A 23,385-nucleotide genomic window follows, 5' to 3' on the forward strand; every position below is an offset into this window, starting at 1 on the left:
CAAGTTTACCTAGCGTATGCAAATAAGCTTAAGTTAATTTACATTTTTCACTTTCTTGTTAAGATATCTGCTGTTTACTAAAATGTGTTATATATTTGGTAGGTTGAGTGGTTAGTATATCTACTCTCCAACTATGGTTGGAATCCTGTTGTGAGCATCCAAGGAACTTAGTGTGACCAGAAAAAAATGACTTAATTTGCTATTCTTATTTCAAAAACATTATCATACAATAAATAAAAGTATTTAGTAAACAATTTTTTAGGTTTCTTTTCTTTGTTAGCTGGAATTTTTCCAGCTATCAAAGAATGAGTACCAGCGCTTTTACCCCCCCCCCCCACACACACTAATAATGACTAAACGAAAATACGTTTGTCCTCTTTTAATATTTAGTAGTAGTCATTCTTCATTTATCCAATCATGTTCATGTAAAAAAATTAATTTGCTAATCAGATAGAGGGTATGGTTAACTGAAGGTACTGTAACGTGGTATTGTACAAGAAATGTTAGTAGACATCGCAACCTGGTTTGGGTATGTGAAGGTCAAATAATGGAGAGTTCACTGTATTAATAAATTTTGAATATGAGCTTAGCAACAAAATCTTCTTTGAACTGTTAATATGTATGATTTTTATACCAGGTTACTGATGTTAGATTCATGTATTGACATAAGCATAAATATACTGCAATTCAAACTATGGATCTACCTGGTTAGTGATTTTATCAGTGCATAAAAGTGGGGATTGCCAATTTCTCTCTGAGTGTTCATTGTTCGTTCCCTCTCATCCGATATATTTTTTTCCCTCCATCTCCATTAATGCTGGAAGTATGCCAAGGCTCTATGCTTTAACCCCCCCCCACACACACACACAACTCTCTTTCCTATGCATCAATGATCTCTCACTATTGTTTAGTCCTATTCATAATTTTGTGGATGACAGCACACTATTCCTCTTCCACAAAACCTTGTAGTACTGAAATGACCCAAGCTTCAAATCTTTAATGTCTATACCCAGTGCCTTAAATACAGGTCTTCTAGCCATTCTTAAGTAGGAAGAAGATAATTTAGTGCATTTTAATGCTACCAAAACACAGTCCCGTCTTATTTCCTAGATATAGACCATTCCTCACTTTTCATAACACTCCACTTACCAACTAAGATTAATTTACTTTTCTTGGGCTCACTTTCATATCTTGCCTGTCTTTGCATATGTCATGTCTATAAGCTCTTCTTCAGTCTTCAAAGAGCTTAGTATTATTCATTCTAAAAGTAACTTCTCTTCTGCTTATCTCCGAACACTTTATGATTCTCAAATAAGTCCAACCTTAGAATATTGCTCTTGTATCTGGGGAGAAGGGCATGAAAGTCCTGCAGATTGCTAACTTCTGTCCAGAAGTTAATTGATGATCATTCTCCCATTGACTCTCGCCATTCATTTTTCTATAGGTGCTGCCTCACTAATCTGGCTGCTCCATTTTCCTGTCCTCTGTTTATGTAAGTACACAGGCAGCTGCTGGTTAGCATCCATCCATCCATCCATCCATCCATATACTGTTCATCTGTACACTCACTTAATCAACTTCTTATTCTCTTCATTTAACCTATCTATCTTACTGAACTTTCTTCCCCAACCATACATACAACCTCCAACTCTTCAAGAAACACATTAACAGTTCCTTTCTTCTCTAATGATTTACTCACACATGGCACTGTCATATATTAGGTCTTGCAACCTCTTGTGTTATGCCAGCAGTTTGAAATAAAGTAGCATAAGTTTTCTTTATCTTTCTGTATATATAATTGTATAATAATATATATCTCAACATGTAAATGTCTAGGACCTTAGATGGTGAAATGGCCGCCACCTTCTAAATGTATTGGAGCTTGAAGTGACTCATGTTTTATTCCCAGAGCAGGATTTCATTTTTGCTTCACTCTCCTCTTACATGTAGTATAAATGAGTCTTAAAACCACATTCAATGATTTTGGCCTGAAGAACTGCTTTATGGCTATTATTATTACGGGCAACTCCAAGGAGTCCTTAGACTCATCGAGAGAGGCCCTAACATCATGTCAAGAACAACTGTTCAACATTCACACAGTATCTATCATACTTCGCCTTGAATTCATTCAAAGTCATGGCATCCACAACAGACTCTGGCAGCTTATTCCACTCATTCACCACTCTCCAAGTAAAAAACCTAGCTCTAACACCCTTGCTAACCACACTCTTGCCCAGTTTCCATGGATGGCCCCTAGTCCTCCCACCACCAGTCCTGTTCTCAAAAATATCCTCTGGATTAATCTTATAGAAACCCTTCAATAATTTGAATGTCTCAATCATATCACCCCTTTTCTGCCTATCAACCAATTTCTGCAACCCACAATCTTCAACCTGTTCTCATAAGCTTCATTCCATAGACCTGCTATCATCTTGGTCACTCGCCTCTGGATCCTCTCCACCTCCTCCCCATCAAAAAGAAACCCTGGTGCCCAAATCTGGGCACAGTAGTCAAGATGTCTTATCAAGGCTTGATACACAGGAACAATAACTTGCTTGTCTCTTCTCATCAAAGTATTCTTCAGTAACCAAGTGATTTGATGAGCTGATTTAGCCACTTTTGCTATGTGCCCCCTAAACTTCAACTCCCTATCCACCAACACTCCCAAATCCCTGGCCTCGTCAATCTCCTGGTACAGTTCCACCAATGTGGTATACTGCTGCTAATCTTTTCACCCCAAAATGCATAACCTTACATTTTGCCACATTAAATTGACATCTATTCTCCTTAGTCCAGTCCTCCAAATCATCCTGCAAAATTTTGACATCATGTGCATTCACTATTGCTCTACCCAGCTTTGCATCATCAGCAAACAAACAAACAAACAGTTCCTTTCAGATCCTTTCCTATATCATTAATGAACAAATTAAACAGCAGTGGTCCAAGAACAGAACCCTGCAGCACCACTAGTCACAGGCCATCTTTTGGACTCTACTCCTGAATAAACTACTCTGATATCTCTCCATCAACCACCTACCTATCCATCTCACCAACCCTATATCCATCCCCATATGCTGCAGTTTACTGATTAGAATTCCATGTGGTATCCTGTCAAAGGCCTTAGCAAGGTCCAGCAGAATCACTGTAAGCCCATTACCCTTATCCAGTTCAGCCGTCACTGTGTTATAAAACGTAAGTTACTGAGGCATGATCTACCCTTCCCAAAACCAAGCTGTCCCCCATACAGTATCCCATTTTCATCTATCCATTCCTGTATTTTCCTCTTGACTACCTTCTCCAAGACCTTGACAACGACTCCTGATATGCTGATCGGTCGGTAATTTGCAACAGTAACCTTGGAACCTTCTTTATGGAAGTGGAACTATTTTACCCTCTTTCCACCCCCTCAGGACTAACCCAGACCCGAGACTCAAATTAAACAAAATGGTCAAGAACACTGACAATTCTTTAGCTGCTTCACGTATGACACGAGCTGGTATACCATCCAATCCAACAGATGTATTCACATTAAGGTTTTGTAATAGACTATTCACCTCTACTTCATTCACCACAATTCCTGCATAAGCTGTTGGTTCCTTCATTTCTGCAATATCACCGTCTGGATGATATACTCTTGCAAAGTGCTTGCTCAGTAATTCCCTACCATTGACATTCTTTAAAATCATTCTGCCATATACATTTTTTCTTGTACTTGCAACATATTGAAAAAACTGTTTGGGATTCTCTTTAGCTTGCATGGCTAATTTTCTTTCATAATCCACTTTTGCTTTTCTTACCACACTCGTTACCCTTCTGGCCTGCACTTTATACCGTTCGTGTGCCTGCAGGTCACCTTTCTCCTTAAATTCCCTCCACAGTTGTTTCTTTTTTTGCAGCTCAAGCTTAATGATGTTATTCATTCATTTAACCCCTACTTGATTTATTATTCGGACTCTAGGTACACAGTCAGCCATTACCTCCTGCAAATGCTCCTTAACCACCTCCCATGCACTATCAACATGCAGCTCTTGCAGTTTTACATGCCATGGCACTGAACCAAGCACTCTCCTAAGCTTGTCATACTTACCAGCCTGGTAATTCCACATATACCATGTCTTAATTGAAAATTCCACACATTTTGCCACCTCCCGGGTCAAGACCCTATGATCACTCTCGCCAATTGGTGGCAACGTGGTCGTATTCATTACATTCAAATTCTCAGATGCAATTGCTAGGTCAAGCACTCTTGAGTCCCCTAGTGTTTTCCATTACATGCTGTCGCAGATAGTTATCCCTTAATAACTGCATAAAATCCAATTCCCTCCTCCCATGTGTTCTCTCCTCCTTCCAATCAATGTTACCATAATCATAGTTGAAATCCCCCATAATAATTACCCTCCTTCCACTTATTGCTTCTATTTGCTAATACGTACTATCTCCACCATCCATTCCATCACCTGGTCTACAGCAGCACCCAGCTGTATATTTTTTTCTGCTAGTCTCTGTCTCACACCAAATAGCCTCAAATGTGCTCTTTTCTCTATACTGCAGTTGAACTTCTATTATCCTTGGCTGCAGTTCATCAGCTATCATCAATAACACTCCTCCCCCCATTTTATTCTCTCTGTCCCTCCTGATGAACACACTATACCCCTCACATTCTATCCCACTAGCTATATCATCTTCTGTCAACCATGTTTCACTAATGCCAATAACCTGTGGACAGGAAGAGCCAACCAAGGCCAAAAATTCTTCCTTTTTGTTCCTAATACTCCTGGCATTAGTATACATGAAATGCAGAAGCCCGTTAGTCCCTCCCCTAACTTGATGCCTTATACTAACTATCTCATTCTGATTTGTTGTCCTTTGTACTAGCTCAGGCATATTATACACATTCATACACTCAACTGCCTCCCTGAAGTTTGCATATCCACTTCCCCTTAATAACTCTAGTTTTCCTGAATCTGCACTTTCACTTCATTCAACAATTTTTCCAGTCTTTGCAAACCATCCATCTTATATAAATCCTTTTGCCCATCAAACTCACTCCACACGTTCACAAACTTCATGGCTATATTTTTGAATAGGAGGTTTGGAGTCTCATTAGGGTGTTTACAAGTAACACATTCAGTTTTTTGACCATCTGGATAGTAAGTTTATAGAACTATGCATTAAAACCATGCAGAGAGAGAGAGAAGACTGGGTTCTCTTGCTCTGTGTGGGGCTGTAAGTCTATCTCATTTCATGCCCCTACTCAAACTCCTTTCCAACACTCATCCCATTCATAATTTCAGTAACACTGTGGAGCAAAAATAAACCTGTCAAAAAAAATTCCACATTTACTTTATAAATGGTCCCATTTCCAAGCTATGCTCTGTGATTCCTTCCACAGCATGATGAAGTCAGTGTTTTTTCTCGTGATATTCCACATCAAGGAAGGTTAAGGTTTCCTGAATTTCTTCTTTTCATGTGCTATGGCTCAATTTCCATCTCTCCATTCAGTTGCTTGTATTTTTTGTCTGTTGCTCTCCAAATTCTGATAACATTAACTGGTTTGCTTTTTCTTTTCATTTGTTTTTCAAAGCTTAAACATCAATTCAAACTGGCTTACTTTTCACAATAATGAGGTGTAAATCATGCATATTTTGGCTCATGTCTCGGTCGCAGCTGAAGTATGTGATGTTACACTATTAGAGTTCAAAGGAACAGTCATAGAAAGTTGCATAGATAAAAAAAAATTAAAAAACTTATGAACAATTATATAATTAAGATGTATTGGAGTTTTTGATTAAAATTCTATATAATTTTTGTTACATGCATAAGTCATGAAAGTTATTTAAATAATTAAATAATTCTTATTGGAATAAAGGCCTTCACCATTCTACTCAGACTACTATTTAAATAAGGTTCACCAAGAAAAAAAAATTGGCATATCATAAGTCACTCAAAACTCCAGCAGCAAATCAAAATGATGTAGAACTGGTTCAGTACAGAAAACTTGGATCTTGTTCCAAATGTCAGACAAGCCTTTGTGTCCACCTAGAGGATAGTTGCTACCCATCCATGTTATCTTGATAGTACTATTGCAACATCATCCTGAAAATAAGGTTGATCTTGGCATTCTTCTCTTCCAACTCCTGCAGAGATGACTAAGGCAAGGTTACTCAATCACTTTACCAGCAAAAACCCTCTACATGATGCCTAAGATCTTAAATCTTCCAGAATTACATTCATCTTATATTGGTTTTACAATCTTTCATACTCATCTGGCAAATCTTTATAGCATGGAAAATAAGCCTATATTCAATCTATTCCAAAGGAGAGAAATAAAAGGCAATCTTCAATTTTATTGTCCACACACCTCATTTCTCTTGGAAAAAATCATTCTCACTGATCAACTTCAGTACCTGGAAGTCCACCGTTTTTATCTGTGACTAGTATCAATTTAGCCACTCAACCTTTTTTTGCTAGTCTTTGTACAAAAGGTGTGGACAGTTTGCTAAAATTCATCTTACCACTTTGCACAAGCGGATCTGGCATAAAGGTTTACTTATCAACTATCACATTATGGTCTCCCTTCTGCTCTTTACAGTTGGATTAGAAATTTTCTCTAGTTGTTTACTACATGCCTTCAGATTTTCCATTCAGGGCATTTTCTCTGTACTTCTGTGCATTCTCCCATTCATCAGTAACCTCTCACTGTCACATCCTGTGCAGTGGACCACCATACTAATGAACTGGATTCCAAAAGAAAGGAAACAAAGCCGAGGACATCCTAAAAGGAGGTGGAGTGATGAATTGTCAAATTTTGTTGGGAAAAACTGGTCAACCATTGCCAAGAACAGAGAAAAGTGGAAGGAACTGGAGAGGGCCTTCATCCAGCAGTGGACAGAAAATGCCTGAAAAGAAAAAAATTAAACATTGATTTCTGTGCCTTTTTTCAAGTCAAGGAGATTATTGAAGGTGAAAACGATGTCATACTAGATTCTGTCTTCTTTCTTTTTTGCAAGAAAAATTATGCTTTCCTTGTTATTCCTTTTGATATTACTACTAGTGCTGACAAGAACAGGTCTCTCATCTTGTGCTAATTTAATACTTTGTCTTCTTTCTTGACTTAAGAACATCACATCCATAGTCCTCTCTTTCACCAATAAACTAGCTGTTATCTAACAACAGACTTCTCACATTAAAAAAAAAAAAAAAAAAAAAAAAAACTTTACAATTCTAGATCTGTCCACTTTAGAATATTCTCACATTTGGAGTGGTACACGAGACAGATTTCTCTAGAAACGCTTGATATCTGTCAAGAAAAGAGTGATTCGATTACACGATTCTCACAGATGTTCTGTTTCTATCTTATGTTTTTACTATAGGTATTGGGACCTCTACTTTTCTTTGTCTGCAACCACATGAGCAACTTTGAGAAGTGTATTCAAAAGATTTTTTCCTTGTTCCATTGGAATATAGTATGGAGGTGGTTGTAGAAGATCTTGAAGTTTAGGAGGAACTTCAAGATCTTCTGGCACTGCTCAACCACTGCCAGATTTTTCGAATGCTTAAAATCAGTATTAACTGGTGCAAGTGTGGATAGGATTTAGTGAAAAAACGTTCTTTATACATTGGAGAAAGAAGACAGTCTTGGGGCATTCCTCTCATTTACAAATAGTGGAAGACAGACTACAGGATGGCAGGTTGCTGAACTGTCTTCTACACAAGACCTGATCAGATGTCATGGAAATGTCAAATGCAGCAAGTTTCTCTAAACCTTTTCATGGCACATGTCCAGATGCGGGTATATAGGATAGGAGATCTATTTACATCTAGAGTAGCATAATCCATAATTGATGGCCAGTAACTAGTTGTCCCCCAGAGTGGTGAAGCTATTAATGATGTTCTCCATTATTTCAGAGAGGACTCAGGTCAGGGGTAGTGGGTTGACACTTTCATCTTTTTGAATGCATTTCAATAGTGGTTCACCTCTCTAGTCTGGTGACTGCTGCCTACAAAAGTGCATAGAGATGATACAGGATGGATGTTAGTTCTTCAGCACACTTAAATACTGAGAGAATTAGAACTTTTGGATTCTATGTTATTTAATGAAATTATCACATGAAATGTTGCATTACTTTAGATATGGTTGGAAGCAATTTGCCATGGTTGTCTATGCAGGAGTTGAAGGAAAGGAATGATATCAGGAGGTCAATGAATGAGAGAGAGAGTAGTGGAAGTGCAGGTATACAGAAGTTGCAACCAGTAGACTTTGCAAGGGATCAGGGACAAGAATCAGGTTTTCTGCATCTAGTTCTTTTGAAATCATTTGAATTTATTGATGTTTTTGCAGGTGAGGGTTTGTGTATTCTGAGAATGAACCAAATTTTTGTTTCCAGACATTGCAATATGCTGATGTTGTCTTGGATGGCTTTAGTAATTTGTTTTTCATATTCCCTCTTTTCTATCAACCAATTTTTGTAACCTCAAAACCTTTAATCTCTTCCTAGGAGAGCATTCTGTAGACTGGTCATGTTCCCTCTAAAATTTTTCTCCTGCTTCCATCCCCTCAAATTCAGATATGCATTTTAAAGATGGATAAAATTTCATTATCTCCACTTGTCAGTGTGTTTTTTAGTATTGAAGTGATCCTTGGAAGTTTATTTTGCATTTGGTTAGACTATAATAAATTTAGTTTAATCCTTTATCCAAGTGTAAGCAAACAAAGTTTGCTTACTCTTGGATAAAGGATTGAACTAAATTTATTATTGAAGTGATTCTTTTTAACTATTTTGGTCACTTTTTCAATATTCCTCTGACTTCAAATTCCCCATCCACCATCTCCAAATCCCTAGCCTCAATTTCCTTTGGCTGTTCGATTTAATGCAATATGCAGCTTGTAATATTTTCATCCCATGTTGAAGTACAGTTCCACTACATTCCAACCATACATTCAGTCACATCAAATAACAACCATCTTTTGTCAAATTATTTAAATCATCTTGCATGATCTCTGTCACCTTTATCAGTTGCTTATATATCCAGTTTTGCATAATCAGTAACAACTAGATAATTCCCCTTTGTTCCCAGTATCATTAATTTACAAATAAAACAGGAGTGTCCCAAAGTCCTGCTAGTCATCTGCTTTTTCACAAATTTTACTTCTTTATATACTCCATATCTGATATTTGTTTGTCAGCCAGCCTCTTATCCATATCACCATTTCCTATCCATCTCCTGTTTTCTTTAATTTATGTAACAAGGTTCTGTGCAGTATACTCTCAAATGCCTTTGCAAAGTCTAGCAGTATTGTGTAGCCATTTCCTTTATCCAACTCAACTGTCATGCTATTATAAAAAGTTAGTGAATTGGTAAGGTCAGACATACCCTTCACAAAACCATGCTACCTTTTGTATCAGGTTCCTATCCACCCATTTATGAAGTCTGCTTTTGATTAAGTTCTCCAATACCTTGGCCACCACTCCTGAAATATCAGCTTGTTTTTTGCTGGAACTGTCTTGAGCTTACTTTATCCACTACTTTATCTTTTACCACTTCCTTGAATGTATTATAAAATTCATAATATAAGGGGATGGATTTAGTAATTTGTTTCTGTCATATTCCCAGTTTTCTATCAACCAATTTTTGTAACCTCAAACCTTTAATCTCTTCCTAGATAAAATTCATAATTGAAAAGAATAACATGTAATAAAGTTTTGAAGCAAATAAAAGTTGAGCAGCTCTCAAATGTGAACTGTAGATTAAAATACACAAAGATTATTGAAGAAAAAATGAAAGAGTTTGAGAACAGGAACCAAACCCCTGGAGATTCGTTGGCAAACCTTGAAGAAAACCCTGATTGATTCAGCCAGAGAGGCATGTGGTGAGGTTGTCTGCAAGGATAGAAAAATCAGAACTCCATGGTGGACACAGGAAGTAAAAGAGGCCGTGAAGGAAAAAAAGAAGAAAGCATATCAAAAATTCCTGGCAAATAAATCAGCTTGTGCTCTTAGAGAATAGAGACAAATGTAAGAAAGCTAAACACTGTAAAACTAACTAAACAAAAGTCATGGGAGGACTTTGGCAAGAACATAGAAAATAAATATCAAGAAGGTGGTAAGATATTCTGGAGTTGTTGAAGAAGCTTAGAAATGGAGGAAAGAGTGCTGTAAAAGGAGTTAGAGATGATAAAGGTGACATGAAAACAGGAGAAAAAGAAATCCTTGAAGTTTGGAGTAATCACTTTGAAAAACTGCTAAATGAAACAAGCAGTGATGACAGCACAGTGATAAAAAAAAAACACTGACCAGGCATGCAGTCAGGAATACATATCCATACTTGAAGTAGAAAAAGCCATCAAAGGCTTGAAATGTGGAAAGGCAGCAGGAGTAGATGATATTTGACCAGAAATGCTGAAGTACGGTAGTATAAAAGTCTTACAATGGGTGCACTGCATAGTTCAGAAAGCCTGGACAGAGGGACGAATTCCCGATGATTGGAGTAGAGCTCTCATAGTACCCATATATAAAAAGGGAAATAAAACTGAATGTGAGAATTACAGAGGTATTTCCCTACTGAGTGTTCCTGGCAAGATCTATGCAAGTATACTTGAGAAACGGTTGAGAAGAATTGTGGAAGAAAAGCTTGGTGAAGAACAAGCTGGATTCAGGCCAAATAGAGGCTGTCAGGATCAGATCTTCACTTTACGACAAATAGTCGAGAAAGCATGGGAATATAACAAAGATCTGTATTTAAGTTTTGTCGATTTGGAAAAGGCATATGACAAGGTGCCAAGAGAGAAGCTATTCAATACGCTGCAGTTATATGGTGTCAATGGGGCATTATATCAAGCAATACTTAGTCTTTATTTGAGTTGTGAGTCAGCAGTTAGAATTGAAGGAAGTACAGGAAGATGGCTTAATGTTAAATCTGGTGTGAGACAAGGATGTACATTATCCCCTCTGTTATTCATTATCTATATGGATCACATTATGAAGGAATGTGGTATTAAACCTGATATCAAAATTGGAGATGTTAATGTCAGCTCTTTGCTTTATGCGGATGATGTTATACTTCTAAATAAATCCGCTACAAGTCTGCAAGATTCTCTGACTAAATTGAATAGCTGTTGTAATAGATATGGTATGAAGGTCAGCAATAAAAAGACAAAGACAATGAAAATAGGCAGAATCATTGAAAATGTCAACTGTGTTGTGAATGGAGAACCTGTGGAACAAGTAAAACATTTCAGCTACTTAGGCACAATTTTTACTGAAGATGGTAAACTAAATATAGAAATAGACAACAGAATCAGCAAAGCTGGTATGGTGGGAAGTCAATTGAATAAATTCATATGGAATAAGAAAGAAATTAGTCGGAACACTAAATTAGCTGTATACAAGACTGTGTTCAAACCAATTTTAACTTATGGATCTGAGAGCTGGGTCAGAAGTAAAACACTTGACCAAAGACTAGAGACCGCAGATATGAGAGTCCTGAGAAAGATTAGAGGCGTGAACAGATGGCATCAATGGCAATATCATATTAAAAATGAGGATATTAGGAAAGAACTTGACATTGTCAGCATCCAGGAATGCGTTAGCAGAGCTAATCTCAGATGGTATGGTCACTTAAATAGAATGGGAGAGGAAAGATTAGCAAAACAAGTGTTCTCTGCAAGGTTGGCAGGAAAACGACCCAGAGGAAGACCAAGATATAGGTGGAGTGATACAGTACAAAGTGCCTTAGACGATAGAAATATAAGATCTGATAATGTTGGAGTCTTGACAAGTAACAGACTGATTTGGAGGAAAATTGTAGATAGGAAGTTAGTAATGATGTAGTTTTTTCATGTAGTACTGTCATATCCTGTACACCCCTTGAGGGTACATGGCAGGAATTTGATGATGATGATGATGATAGTTGGAACACTAAATTAGCTGTATACAAGACAGTGTTCAAACCAGTTTTAACTTATTGATCTGAGAGCTGGGTCAGAAGTAAAACACTTGACCAAAGACTAGAGACCGCAGATATGAGAGTCTTGAGAAAGATCAGAGGCGTGAACAGATGGCATCAATGGCAATATCATATTAAAACTAGGATATTAGGAAAGAACTTGACATCGTCAGCATCCAGGAATGCGTTAGCAGAGCTAATCTTAGGTGGTATGGTCACTTAACAGAATGGGTGCGGAAAGATTAGCAAATCAAGTGTTCTCCGCCAGGATGGAATTAAAACGACCCAGAGGAAGACCAAGATATAGATGGATTGATACGGTACAAAGTTCCTTAGACCAGCGCTTTCCAAACCGTGGGACACGGCCCCCCTTGGGGGCCGCGAGTTCTGTTAAGGGAGCCGTGAAATAATGAAAACAAATTTAAAATGTTTTAAGACTAAGTATTTTTTTTTTTTAATCTTAAAAGAAACACATTTAATTTTTATTATTTCTTTTATGTTATTTTTTTATATTTTAATGGAAAAAATCACACATTGGTGTTCGTTCGCAAATTTTGCTTCCTGCGTATTTAGGCGCTTAATGAATATTGGTAAATATATGCTTATTCATATAAGTTTCATTTGAAAGGTATTGATAAGAAGCACAAGAAAGCTTACAAAAACCAAAATATTGAATATAAACACTATTGAATATAAATACAATAAATATTATAATAATATGTTTGCATGACGATTTTTTTTTCGATGAGGGGGCCGTGAAATATTTTAATTTTTCCAAAGGGGGGGGCCTTTACATCCATAAGTTTGGGAAGCACTGCCTTAGACGATAGAAATATAAGATCTGATAATGTAGGAGTCTTGACAAGTAATAGATTGATTTGGAGGAAAATTGTAGATAGGAAGTTAGTAATGATGTAAATTTTTCATGTAGTACTATCATATCCTGTACACTCCTTGAGGGTACATGGCAGGAATTTGATGATGATGATGATAATACAAGGGATGCTTAAAAGTTGGTGGTGCAAGTAAGCATTGTCAGTATTAACCCTCAGTGTTGCATGATGGTTAGTTCATTGAAGCGTTTATTAAGACAAAAAAACAAATGTTGAAGTAATTAATTGACTTATAATTATGAAAATAGCACTCAATATTTCAACCTGTGTATTATATTACACAAATATAAATTACCAAAAATAAAATAAATTTCTTATACATATAAGTTTAATAATGTACAAATGATTTTAAAAAAAAATTTACTTGTGAGTCACGAGCTTTAGATTCAGTAAGTCTAAAGTCCAATCTGGCTCAGATATGTTGATGATATGAGGGTGGTCTGAAAAAGTTCTCTGCCTAACAATTTATTCTTGTTAAAACGCTCCAAATACATTTCAGATTTTCATGCGAGTGCATTTTTGATCTGCTGTTAGCAAGTGCAGCACCCATCTTGGGCAAAACTTTTTCATTTACAATTCTTCATGCAAAACATATCCTACATGTTCTTTTGAAATGCGTATCGTCTCAGCAATTTCATTCACTTTGACTCGCCAGTCATCCAATACCATATTGTGCACTTGATCAATGATTTCTGGTATTGTTACACTTTTTGGACATCCTTCACGTGGATCATCTTCAAGGCTGGTACAGCCACGTTTAAACTCGGCAGCTCTGTGGACATCGTAAGGGAGACAGATCATTTACCACTCCAAACATGAATTAAATGATGCATAATTAGCTTACATCTTGGTCACAGCAATCAATTTCAAGGAACAGTTGTACAAAGTTGTGTACATATAAAATATAATTATTAATTAAAAAAAACTTATGAACAATTCCTAATATATGCATGATTTGATTGATTATTGTGATTCATGTTTTGAATGTAGGTAACATTTTGTCTTCCAGACGATGGCCATGTAAAATTGGATGAAATATATTGGAGTTTTTTAATAAAATTCTATATATTTTAATTTGACTAGTTTTGTGAAAATACTTTGTTTCACTTCATCAAGAAATAGCACTTATAAATAATAAAAAAAAAAAAAAAAAAAAAAAAAAAAAAACTACAAGCAAAGTAATAACGGCTAATATTTCTAGTGAAGAATATTTGCAAACATTTAAACAATGAAAAGAATGTATGCTTTTCATTGTTTAAATGTTTTTCATTAAATGCTTTTCATTGTTTAAATTTCATGTATGCTGGCTGTTGGTTCGTGGCTTGCTGTATACTTTTAGTAGATAGAAGTGTATTGTGATGGATTAAGGAGGACCAGATTTTATGTAAAATTGTTTTTTGTTATGCTGTAAAGGATACTTCATTTCAGCTGATCCTTAGAATGCCTGTGAGTAAAAGCATTAATCAATAAAAGGCATTTCAGTTTGTTGCCCTTCTGGTAAATGTTTTGTATTCGTTGCATGTAATGACAGCCTTGATTTGTGTTTTATTTCATTATCAATATCCTTGATGTGTTCCGATCAGCATATCTCCTCAGATCTGCCAGTTTGTCCTATGTGGTGTAATCCACAACTGCAACTGATCTTGTAGACACCTGATTTTTTAAATGACATATGTGGTGGTTTAGGAGGTTTCAGATGACTGGAGATTTTGTCAGGAAGAAAGTGACTTTTTTTTTTTTAGGCAAAGCAATCTTGCTGTTGTATATGTAATTGATTGTATATATGTGAGAATTACTGCTCCTTTATATTCTTGGTTTATTTGTCTTCTGTATGTTTTGGAGGTTGAGACTGAATTTTTTTTTTTTTTTTTTGACTAATGTTCTTTTGTAGTCATATTTTGGAAGGACAGAATTAAGTTATTGTAGCTCTTGGTTTCTTTTATCTATAATTGTGGAAATTCTGTAGGTTCTATTGTGTAAGGAATGGATGCCTATTTTTTGTGCTGGGTGGTGATGAGAAGTTGCATGTAGATAACATCCTGTGTTTGTTGTGTTTTTGTTCCCTGTGTTGATTCTCCCTTATATACAATGAATCACAGATTGATTATATATAAGGGAGAATTGTATGTATGGGTTGCTTGTATACCAGTAGTATACAGCAACCCATGAACCAGCATAACAGCGAATGCATGCTTTTCATTGTTTAAATGTTTTTAAATTTTCTTCACTAGAAATGTTAACTATTATTACTTGCTTATAATTTTTTCATTTATTCATGCTATTTCCTGATGAAGTGAAACAATTTTTTCACGAAACTAGTCGAATTAAAACATAATTTCTTTTTGACCTCTTTGTGAGTGGTTTAATACCAGAAAATAGTGATTCTAATATGTTCTTTCTCCACAGAAGTCTAGACAATGAGATACAAACTCATGATGAGTTTTGCTTATGAAAGCAAAACATCCAATAGCAATCCATTCCGATCATGCACCACCCACTGAGAGAAAAATCTAGCCCTCGCACCCTTCTTGGCAGCCTTCATTCTCAGCTTCAACGGATGCCCTCTTGTCCTTTTCCCACCCTCCATAAATTGAAAAATTCCAATTGAAATCCTGTATGATCCTTTCAGAAGATTGTAAGTCTCAATCATATCACCCCTCTTTCTCCTATTTGCTAGTGTCTGCAGTCTACAAATTCTCAATCTGTCTTCATAATCAGTATTCCACACTCCTAATATCATTTTTAACACTCTCCTTTGTACTCTCTCCAGTATATCAGAATCACAACAGAAACCAGGGGACCAGACCTGCGCACGATAGTCCAAGTGAGGTCTTATCAAGGCCTTGTAAAGAGGCAAAATAACATTCTTATGTTTACATGTGAACATTCGTTTCAACATTGCAATTATATTTTGAGTTGTATTTGCATTCTTTGCCACATGGCCCCTAAACTTCAGCTTCCTATCTACTAACACTTCGAGATCCCTAGCCTCGTTAGTTTCTTCTAGCCTAATCCCACCAATATAATATGATATTGGATATCTAATCATGCCAAAGTGAATGACTTTACATTTACTGACATTGAACTGACACCCATTTTCCCATGCCCACAATTTTAGCCTATTCAAATCATTCTGCAAAAACTGCATACCAGCAGCATTCCTGATTATCCTACCTATCTTTGCATCATCAGCAAATAACTGCATGTTGCTTGTCAAACCTTCCCAATATCATTAATGTACAGATTGAATAACAATGGACCAAGCACTGATCCTTGTGGTACACCACTTGTTACCTTAAAACCTTGCCAACTCAGATCCTCCATATACCACTTTTTGATATCTGTCAGTCAGCTATCCTCTTATCCATGCTAATATTATATAACCCAAACCCATTTTCTCCACTAGAAATGTGGAGAAAATACATTGCAATTCTGTATTCTGTCAAAATCACTCCTAAAAGACACAAACACCTATGGAAAGTTAGAATGAGATCCCATGGGATATTTCCATAATAAAACCAATAATTTAATAAAAAAAAAAAAAAATGCTGAATTGGTCTGAAGAAAATAAAAATAAACAACCCTGGAATTTAGACATCCTCATGAACCTAGAACATATGGAGTCCCTAAACTTCATAAACAAAACATGCCATTGAGACCAATTGTTGATGCAAGATTCTCTCCAACTTCTTTATTATCTAAACATCTGACAAACCTACTTAAACCTCACATCAGGCAAACAGCCTCTTATGCTCTTGTTAAGAACACAATACACTTCATAAAAAATATCCAAGCATCATGTTGGCTCCTATTGATATAATTGCAAGCCTTGACATAGTAAATCTTTTCACAAATGTGGAATTCCAAGAAAAAAAATCATATAAATACTTCAGGAAATTTTCCTAACAGACACAGTGGACCTTTTTAAACATAGCTAATCCTTCAAATTTGAAAAAGTACTATTAGCAATGGGCTCTCTCTCATATGCTAGCTGAGGGAGTGGTTTGAAAAATAGCCTTCCAGTATCAAGGAATACAACCAAAAAAAAAAAATATATATATATATATATATATATATATATATATATATATACACACACACACACACACACAATCAATCAATCAGATAAAATAGCAAGATTGCTTTGCCAAAAAAAAAAAAAAAATCTCTGGTTATCTGAAACCTAAACCACCACATCTGCCACTTAAAAAAAAAACCAGGTGTCTACAAGGTCAGTTGCAGTTGTGGAATACACTACATAGGACAAACTGGCAGATCTGGGGAGATATACGTCGATTGGAACACATTACGGACATTGAGAATGAAAGAAAGCACAAATCGGATAAAAAAAACAAAAAACATTTACTAGAATGGCAACAAACTGAAATGCTGCACATTGATTACTGCTTTTACTGAAGAGCATTCAAAGAATCAACTGAAATGAAGTGTCCTCTACAATGTAACAAAGAACAAGGGATGATTTTACATCAAGTCTGGTCCTCCTTAATCCATCACACTTGTATCTGTATCTACCAGCAGTATACAACAACTCGCAAACCAGCTGGCATAACAGCGAATGCATGCATTCATTCTATTGTTTAAATGTTTTCAAATATTCTTCATTACAAATGTTAACTGTTATTACATTGCTTGCGGTTTTAATTCATTCATGCTGTTTCCTGATGAAGTGAAACAAAATGCTATATAATTTTCAATAGATGTGTAAGCTTTGAAAGTTACTTAAATATGTCTAGTGCACGTTTCATTAATATATTTATTGTAAGTGGGTGAGTAATCGTATCATGCTAAATGCAGCACCCCAAGTTCTTTAATGGGCTAAGCAACACAAGGTGTAAAGTAGGTTGTTGGATGAAGAGGAGCATTGCAGTTTATTTATATACTAAGACCACAGGTATTCAAAATAAGGACGAGGTGTTTTTAGCACTGATTAGCTGAACTGCCAAAATTATAGGTATTAAACTTGACTGAGTATGATATAGGAATAGAATGCAAAGAATGTATCTTCAGAGACAACAGGATGTGGGAGGGGGGGGGGGTTTGCTAATGATAGCAAAGGAATTGATGCCAAAAAGAGAAGTACATCAGGAGGACAGGAATGCAGAGGGCAGTTCATTTGAGGATATCTGGTGTGAGATAGAAACCAACAGGGTGAAATATGTGACTGGCTATAATGGTTTTTCCCTTTCAGTCGTTTTCTGACCATAGGTAACTTTGTAGGCATTGCCCACAAAGTATTCCCGGTGAGATTTTTACAGGGTAGTTCACCATTGCTTTCCTCAACCCTCCAATTTTATCCAGGCTCGGGACCGGCATATGGCTAGGAAGTATTCATGACTGTAATCCATGTGTGTTCACGGGACTGGTTTGCCTGTTCTGGGGGCACCGAAAAACCCAAGTGAAAAAACACCCTACTTCCGTATGAGACCGGCTAACTCACCTTTAGTCGAAAGAGACCAGATAAAGGTTCTTCACGTCACTGACAGGAATCAAACCCAGGTCTTTCTGACCAAAGAGCTTAGTCTATACTGACTGAGCTACGGAGGCTCTCACTATAATACAGGAGGTATAAAGGAGAATGTAGTGAGATGCATTTCAAGTGATTATTATGGGGGATTTTAACTATGGAGACTTTGATTGGGAGGAGGAATGGTAACAAGAAGAAATGGAATTTATACAGCTGCTGAGAGATAATTAAATGAGGCAGCATGTAATGGAGGGGGGACACAAGGTTCAAGAGTGCTAGATCTGATCACTGCATCAGAGAACTCAATACTTATGCTGCCTCCACTTGAGGAAAGTGTTCATGAAGTCTTTACCAGGGAGATCGCTAGACATGTAGAATTTTCTGTTAAGAAGGGATATATGTGAAATTGCAAAGCAGGTAATTAGGCAAGTAAGAGTCAACAGTTCCATGAATACAACATAAGAATTTGGAGGACAGAGATGGTGGTGCACAGGAAATGGTTAAGGTGGTGTTTTGAAGAAAGCACTACTGGTAACCCGCTTTCTCCTGGACTCAACTCCTCCACACTACATAAACCTCAGATAAATCAGAAGTTGGATGGATGAATAGCATCATTAAGCAGGAGTTGTAGAAGAAGAAAAAAATCAACCGAAGAAAGTCTGAATCAAGCATGCCCTTGAGCAGTACAAGGCAAAAAGGGCAACCTATATAGTTAGCAAGTCCAAAGCTAGTTATGAGAAAAAGATGGCTAATGAAGCCAAAAGAAATCCTAAAGAATTTTTTTATGTGGCAAGAATGACTATGGAAGGATGGCTTTAAAAAGTGCTGATGGTGGGGGAGGTAACAGAAAAAACTAAATAGTTGAATTACTCAATGAGCATTTTGCAACGGTGTACCATCTAGGTCAGTGATGGTGAACCTATGACATGCATGTCAGCACTGACACACTTGAGGGTTTCAGGTGACACACCTTGGATGTTGAAAAATATTGGTATTCTGATGAAAAAACTAATTTCAGTTTATTAAATTAATTGTATAATATGAATTCATAGATTGTATATCAATGTCCTATTAAATAAATAGCCTAATATGATATGTATAAGTCACCATCTATGATTATGTAGTTAAATTTATAATGCATGTATGCAAGTGGCACATCAACTACGTCAATATTTAAAAAAAAAAAAGATGTTTGACACACCTGGGTAAAAAGGTTCGCCATCACTGATCTAGGTGGATGTTGCCATGCCAGATGTGACATTGACTTGAGAATAGAGGTTGAAGAAAATGGAGGTGCTTAAAATGTTGCAGATCCTCAATATGAACACAGCCATGTAATTAGATGGCACATCAGCCCATGTATTATGAGAATATGCAAGGGAATTATCAACTCCTCTGACCATGCTGTTTAATTTCAGCTTTAGTACTGGGAAGGTGCAATGGAATGGAAAGAGAGCAAAATACTCCTGCTGCATAAACAAGGCTCCAAGATAGAAGTAGAAAGTTATAGGTCAATCAGCATCTCAGGAGTGGTGATTAAGGTGTTGGAGAAATTGGTGAAAGACAAAATTCGGGATTGAGTTGACAGGAATATGAGAATAAGGGAAACATGATTTTGTGAAGGGTGGGTCTTGCCTTAGTAATTTGCTTACTTTTTATAATAAAGTGACAATGGAGTTGGATATAAATCTGGTTATTTGGATTAGAGGATGACTGATGAAAAGATATTAAAGGGTTTATGGTGTGTGTGGGGGAGTTGAGCCCAGGAGAAAGTGGGTTACCAATAGTGTACCACAAGGCTCAGTACTTGGTCCTCTGTTGTTTATTTTGTACATCAGCGAAGTACAAATTAAGAAAAGATTTGCATCATCAGCAAACCATTTATTAGCTGATCATGCAAAACTGGGAAGAGCAATGGTAAATAAATGTGATGAAGAGATCCTGCAAAAGACTTAAGACTAGCAGTATGGGCAAATGTAAATGGTTGCCAGTTTAATATGGTCAAGTGCAAGGTGATGGAAGCAATCATGAAGCCAGGGAATTGATTATGGACTGAGAGTTGAAGTTCAGAGGGCATATTGTGAAGGTAGCCAAAATAGCACATCAGATTACATGATTGTCGAGGAACGCCCTAACAAGTAGGGATAGAGAAGTTATTGATCCCCTGTATAAGGCCACATCTGGATTCCATGAAGATGAAGTGGTGGAGATGATCCACAAGTGAGTGACAAAGATTGTGGCAGGTCTATGTAATGCTTTGTATGAGAATTAGATTGGTTTATGGGCTTCAAAAACCAGCTAATAGGCGAAAAAAGAGGCAACACGATAGAAGCATGCTATTAAAGGTTTTTTTTTTTTTGTTATGGGATTGGCACTGGAGATTTTTCAGAGCATGGTAAGCAAGGGTATTAAGACTAGATTTTTTCCTTAGAGTGTGGAATGGGTGCCAGAAGTGGTTGCAAGTGCTTCCTCAGTGAATGAGTTTAAGGAGAGTTATGATTGGTATTGTGTGAATAACAGATGATCTTCCCCATTGAGTCTTCTGACTCCATACCAGAATAACAACCTTGCACAAGCCACTCGGTCTTGAGCCTCTCATAATATAATTTGACCTCATCTCTCCTTAAAATTGAAATGTTTTATGAATGAGATGCAATTGTATTGTGATGGAGTCTACTCCAAAAAAAACAAAGCTATATTTTTCAGCATGCCCTCCTTTATTAACTGCTTCATTGGAATTACTTTTATTCTCTCTCTCGTACCATTTGTTTTTGATACCCAAATTCAATGGAATTCAAGAAATATGCATTTAAGCTAATTTATTATAGCTAGTGATTTATTATTATTGTGACTGATATCCTGTAAAATTTACTTTCTTAATAGTGAAGCCGTTGTGTCACAAGTATTAGATGAACTTGGTCTACAACTTACAGATCAGCTTACAGATTTGCCATCAACTGGTGGATCATTGAGTGTAACTACAAAGACTGCTGTGCCAGCAGCAGCTGCCGTATCTGATGCAGATGCAGACTTACAAGCTCGCTTAGAGAACTTGCGAAGAGAATAAATACCTCAAGTGATTTCTAATTTTTCTGAACTGTATATAATTATATAATTTTTTTACAGACGATATTATGTGTGATAGAAAAGCCATGTTACTGCTATGACTGTTCTGTTTGGCATTCTTAGGAAATTTTATCACGAATGGCACGAAGTTTATTTTAATATGCAGACCATCTGTGAATAGGTACAATTATTCATGTGATGCCTTGTTATGGCCAGAATTATCTGTATTTCTAATCTAAGTTAACATGATTAAAGCATTTGTATGATTCAGACCATTGCTTTCTGATTAAAAAAAAAAATCAGCTGTATATATTAAGACGAGAAAGTGTTTGATATGCATTTTAATTTTCAAAGCCATATTTTAATTCATTATTAAACCGACACAAGCAAATTGGCTATCCATATTTAAAGTTTATTTTCTGAGGATCTTTTCCATTTAAAAAGCACCAGTGATACATTTAGAAATGCAGTGCCATACATTTATTAGACAAGAATATTTTGTCTACGATGCAAGAAACTTATATACAAGCTTGGAAGTAAGTTTCCTTTCTCAGAACCAAGCAACAAGCCAGATCACTCAGTTAGCAGACTTGATATACTGGCCTTGTGTCCTTGTCTCATCATATTCTAGCAAATCAATCTATTTTGAAAAAACGCAATAAATTCAAACATCTTCCTGCTATTTCTGTAAAAACAAAGGGAGAAGCAGGTTTGGTCAGGATTATACTTATATTTTTCCCGAGGCACTATAGTTCCCTTTCCTTATTGTTTGGGGCCTTTAAATTGGTCCTAATTTTCGGGGCCCACAGCTAGAGATTTGTGCACAAGTATGGCCCAGGGTTTGGTGTATTTGCAACTGAAAAAGGATATTGCTCACTTGTTGCTGCTTTAGTTTTAATGGAAATATCCACAAAAAAGACAGCTGAAACAGTGCATCTGTGAGATAGAGGTTGAAGTAAAAGTTAGTAAAATCAACCGTTGAATTTTAGGTGCACTACCTCAAACTTGTGGTAGTTTGAACAAAACGTGAACAGTATTCTAATGAGTGAAAATTAGTGTCAAGAGCAGAGTTTACTAGTTTTTAAGAGGCTGGAGGTGAGTGAGTCCACAGAGTGAAATCCAATCCTGTCTGGTTATTTGTAATTACTAAATTTGGTGAGCTTGAGAACCCTTTTGTGAGAGAAAAGGCAAGACTACAATTTGGAAGAACTGAAGGTGACCATGCTATCCTCATCCAACTGAAAGATGATATGGAGATCACTGTCTAAGGCATTAGTTGCAGATGATCTTGAAGTTGATGAATGAGTAGGATGAATGCAGTGTGCTATAATCAGCAGATTATGTGGTTAGGATCAGTGTTTGACTGAGATGAAAGCCCTGAGGCACTCTTGATAAAGCTTAAAGTGAGGACACAATCCACCATGACATGACATGACAATAGATATGAGAGAGAAAGCTTGCTACCCAATTAGAGGGCAGCAGGTAGACTGACTGACTGGCACTTTACTGAGTAGGCTTCAATGCCAGTTTCTTCGATTAGTAAAATGAAGGCAATGTTTTCCTCCACAAAATTATAATCCTGAAATTAAAATGCAGTCTATGGCATCACCCTACCTCACTGAGAGCCAAAAGTTTCACAACTAAACTCAAGTGCTGTCATCTGGGACAGCACTAGTGTCATTTGCTATAGCTGTTTATGATGAAAGGGAAACTATTACAAAACTGTGAAGACATTGAGAAAGTTGAAACAAATGAATTGTTTTTGCTGAGGGGCAATCTTTGCTTTTGCATCAGGATTCTGTGAAGCTGTACACAAGCATGTCCATTTCAATGGTTAATGAAGAGATCATATCTGAAGTTGTGGAAACCTCTGGTTCCTAAACGATGATAGTGAGAAAATGGTTCCAAAAAAAACCTTCAGTTTTACTATGACAGCCTTTGACAAACACAAAGTGAGAAAATGTATTGAAAAGCAAATATAACTTCTGGAGTTAT

General features: G+C 36.6%; 1 protein-coding gene across 1 annotated transcript in view; it reads left to right on the forward strand.

Moving 5' to 3' along the window:
* Nucleotides 1-21,660, forward strand: part of Vps2 (vacuolar protein sorting 2) — a 70,758-nt gene extending 49,098 nt beyond the window's left edge. Inside the window, exon 5 of the mRNA XM_090396054.1 lies at nt 21,208-21,660. Coding sequence (XP_090252180.1) covers nt 21,208-21,391 — 184 coding nt within the window. The 3' untranslated portion in view covers nt 21,392-21,660. The remainder of the gene's footprint in view (nt 1-21,207) is intronic.
* Nucleotides 21,661-23,385: the final 1,725 nt, after the last annotated feature.

The sequence above is a fragment of the Typopeltis vanoorti genome, chromosome 7 (assembly GCF_054136105.1).
Source record: "Typopeltis vanoorti isolate ZY-2024b chromosome 7, IOZ_Tvanoo_1.0, whole genome shotgun sequence".
Lineage (NCBI taxonomy): Eukaryota > Metazoa > Arthropoda > Arachnida > Uropygi > Thelyphonidae > Typopeltis > Typopeltis vanoorti.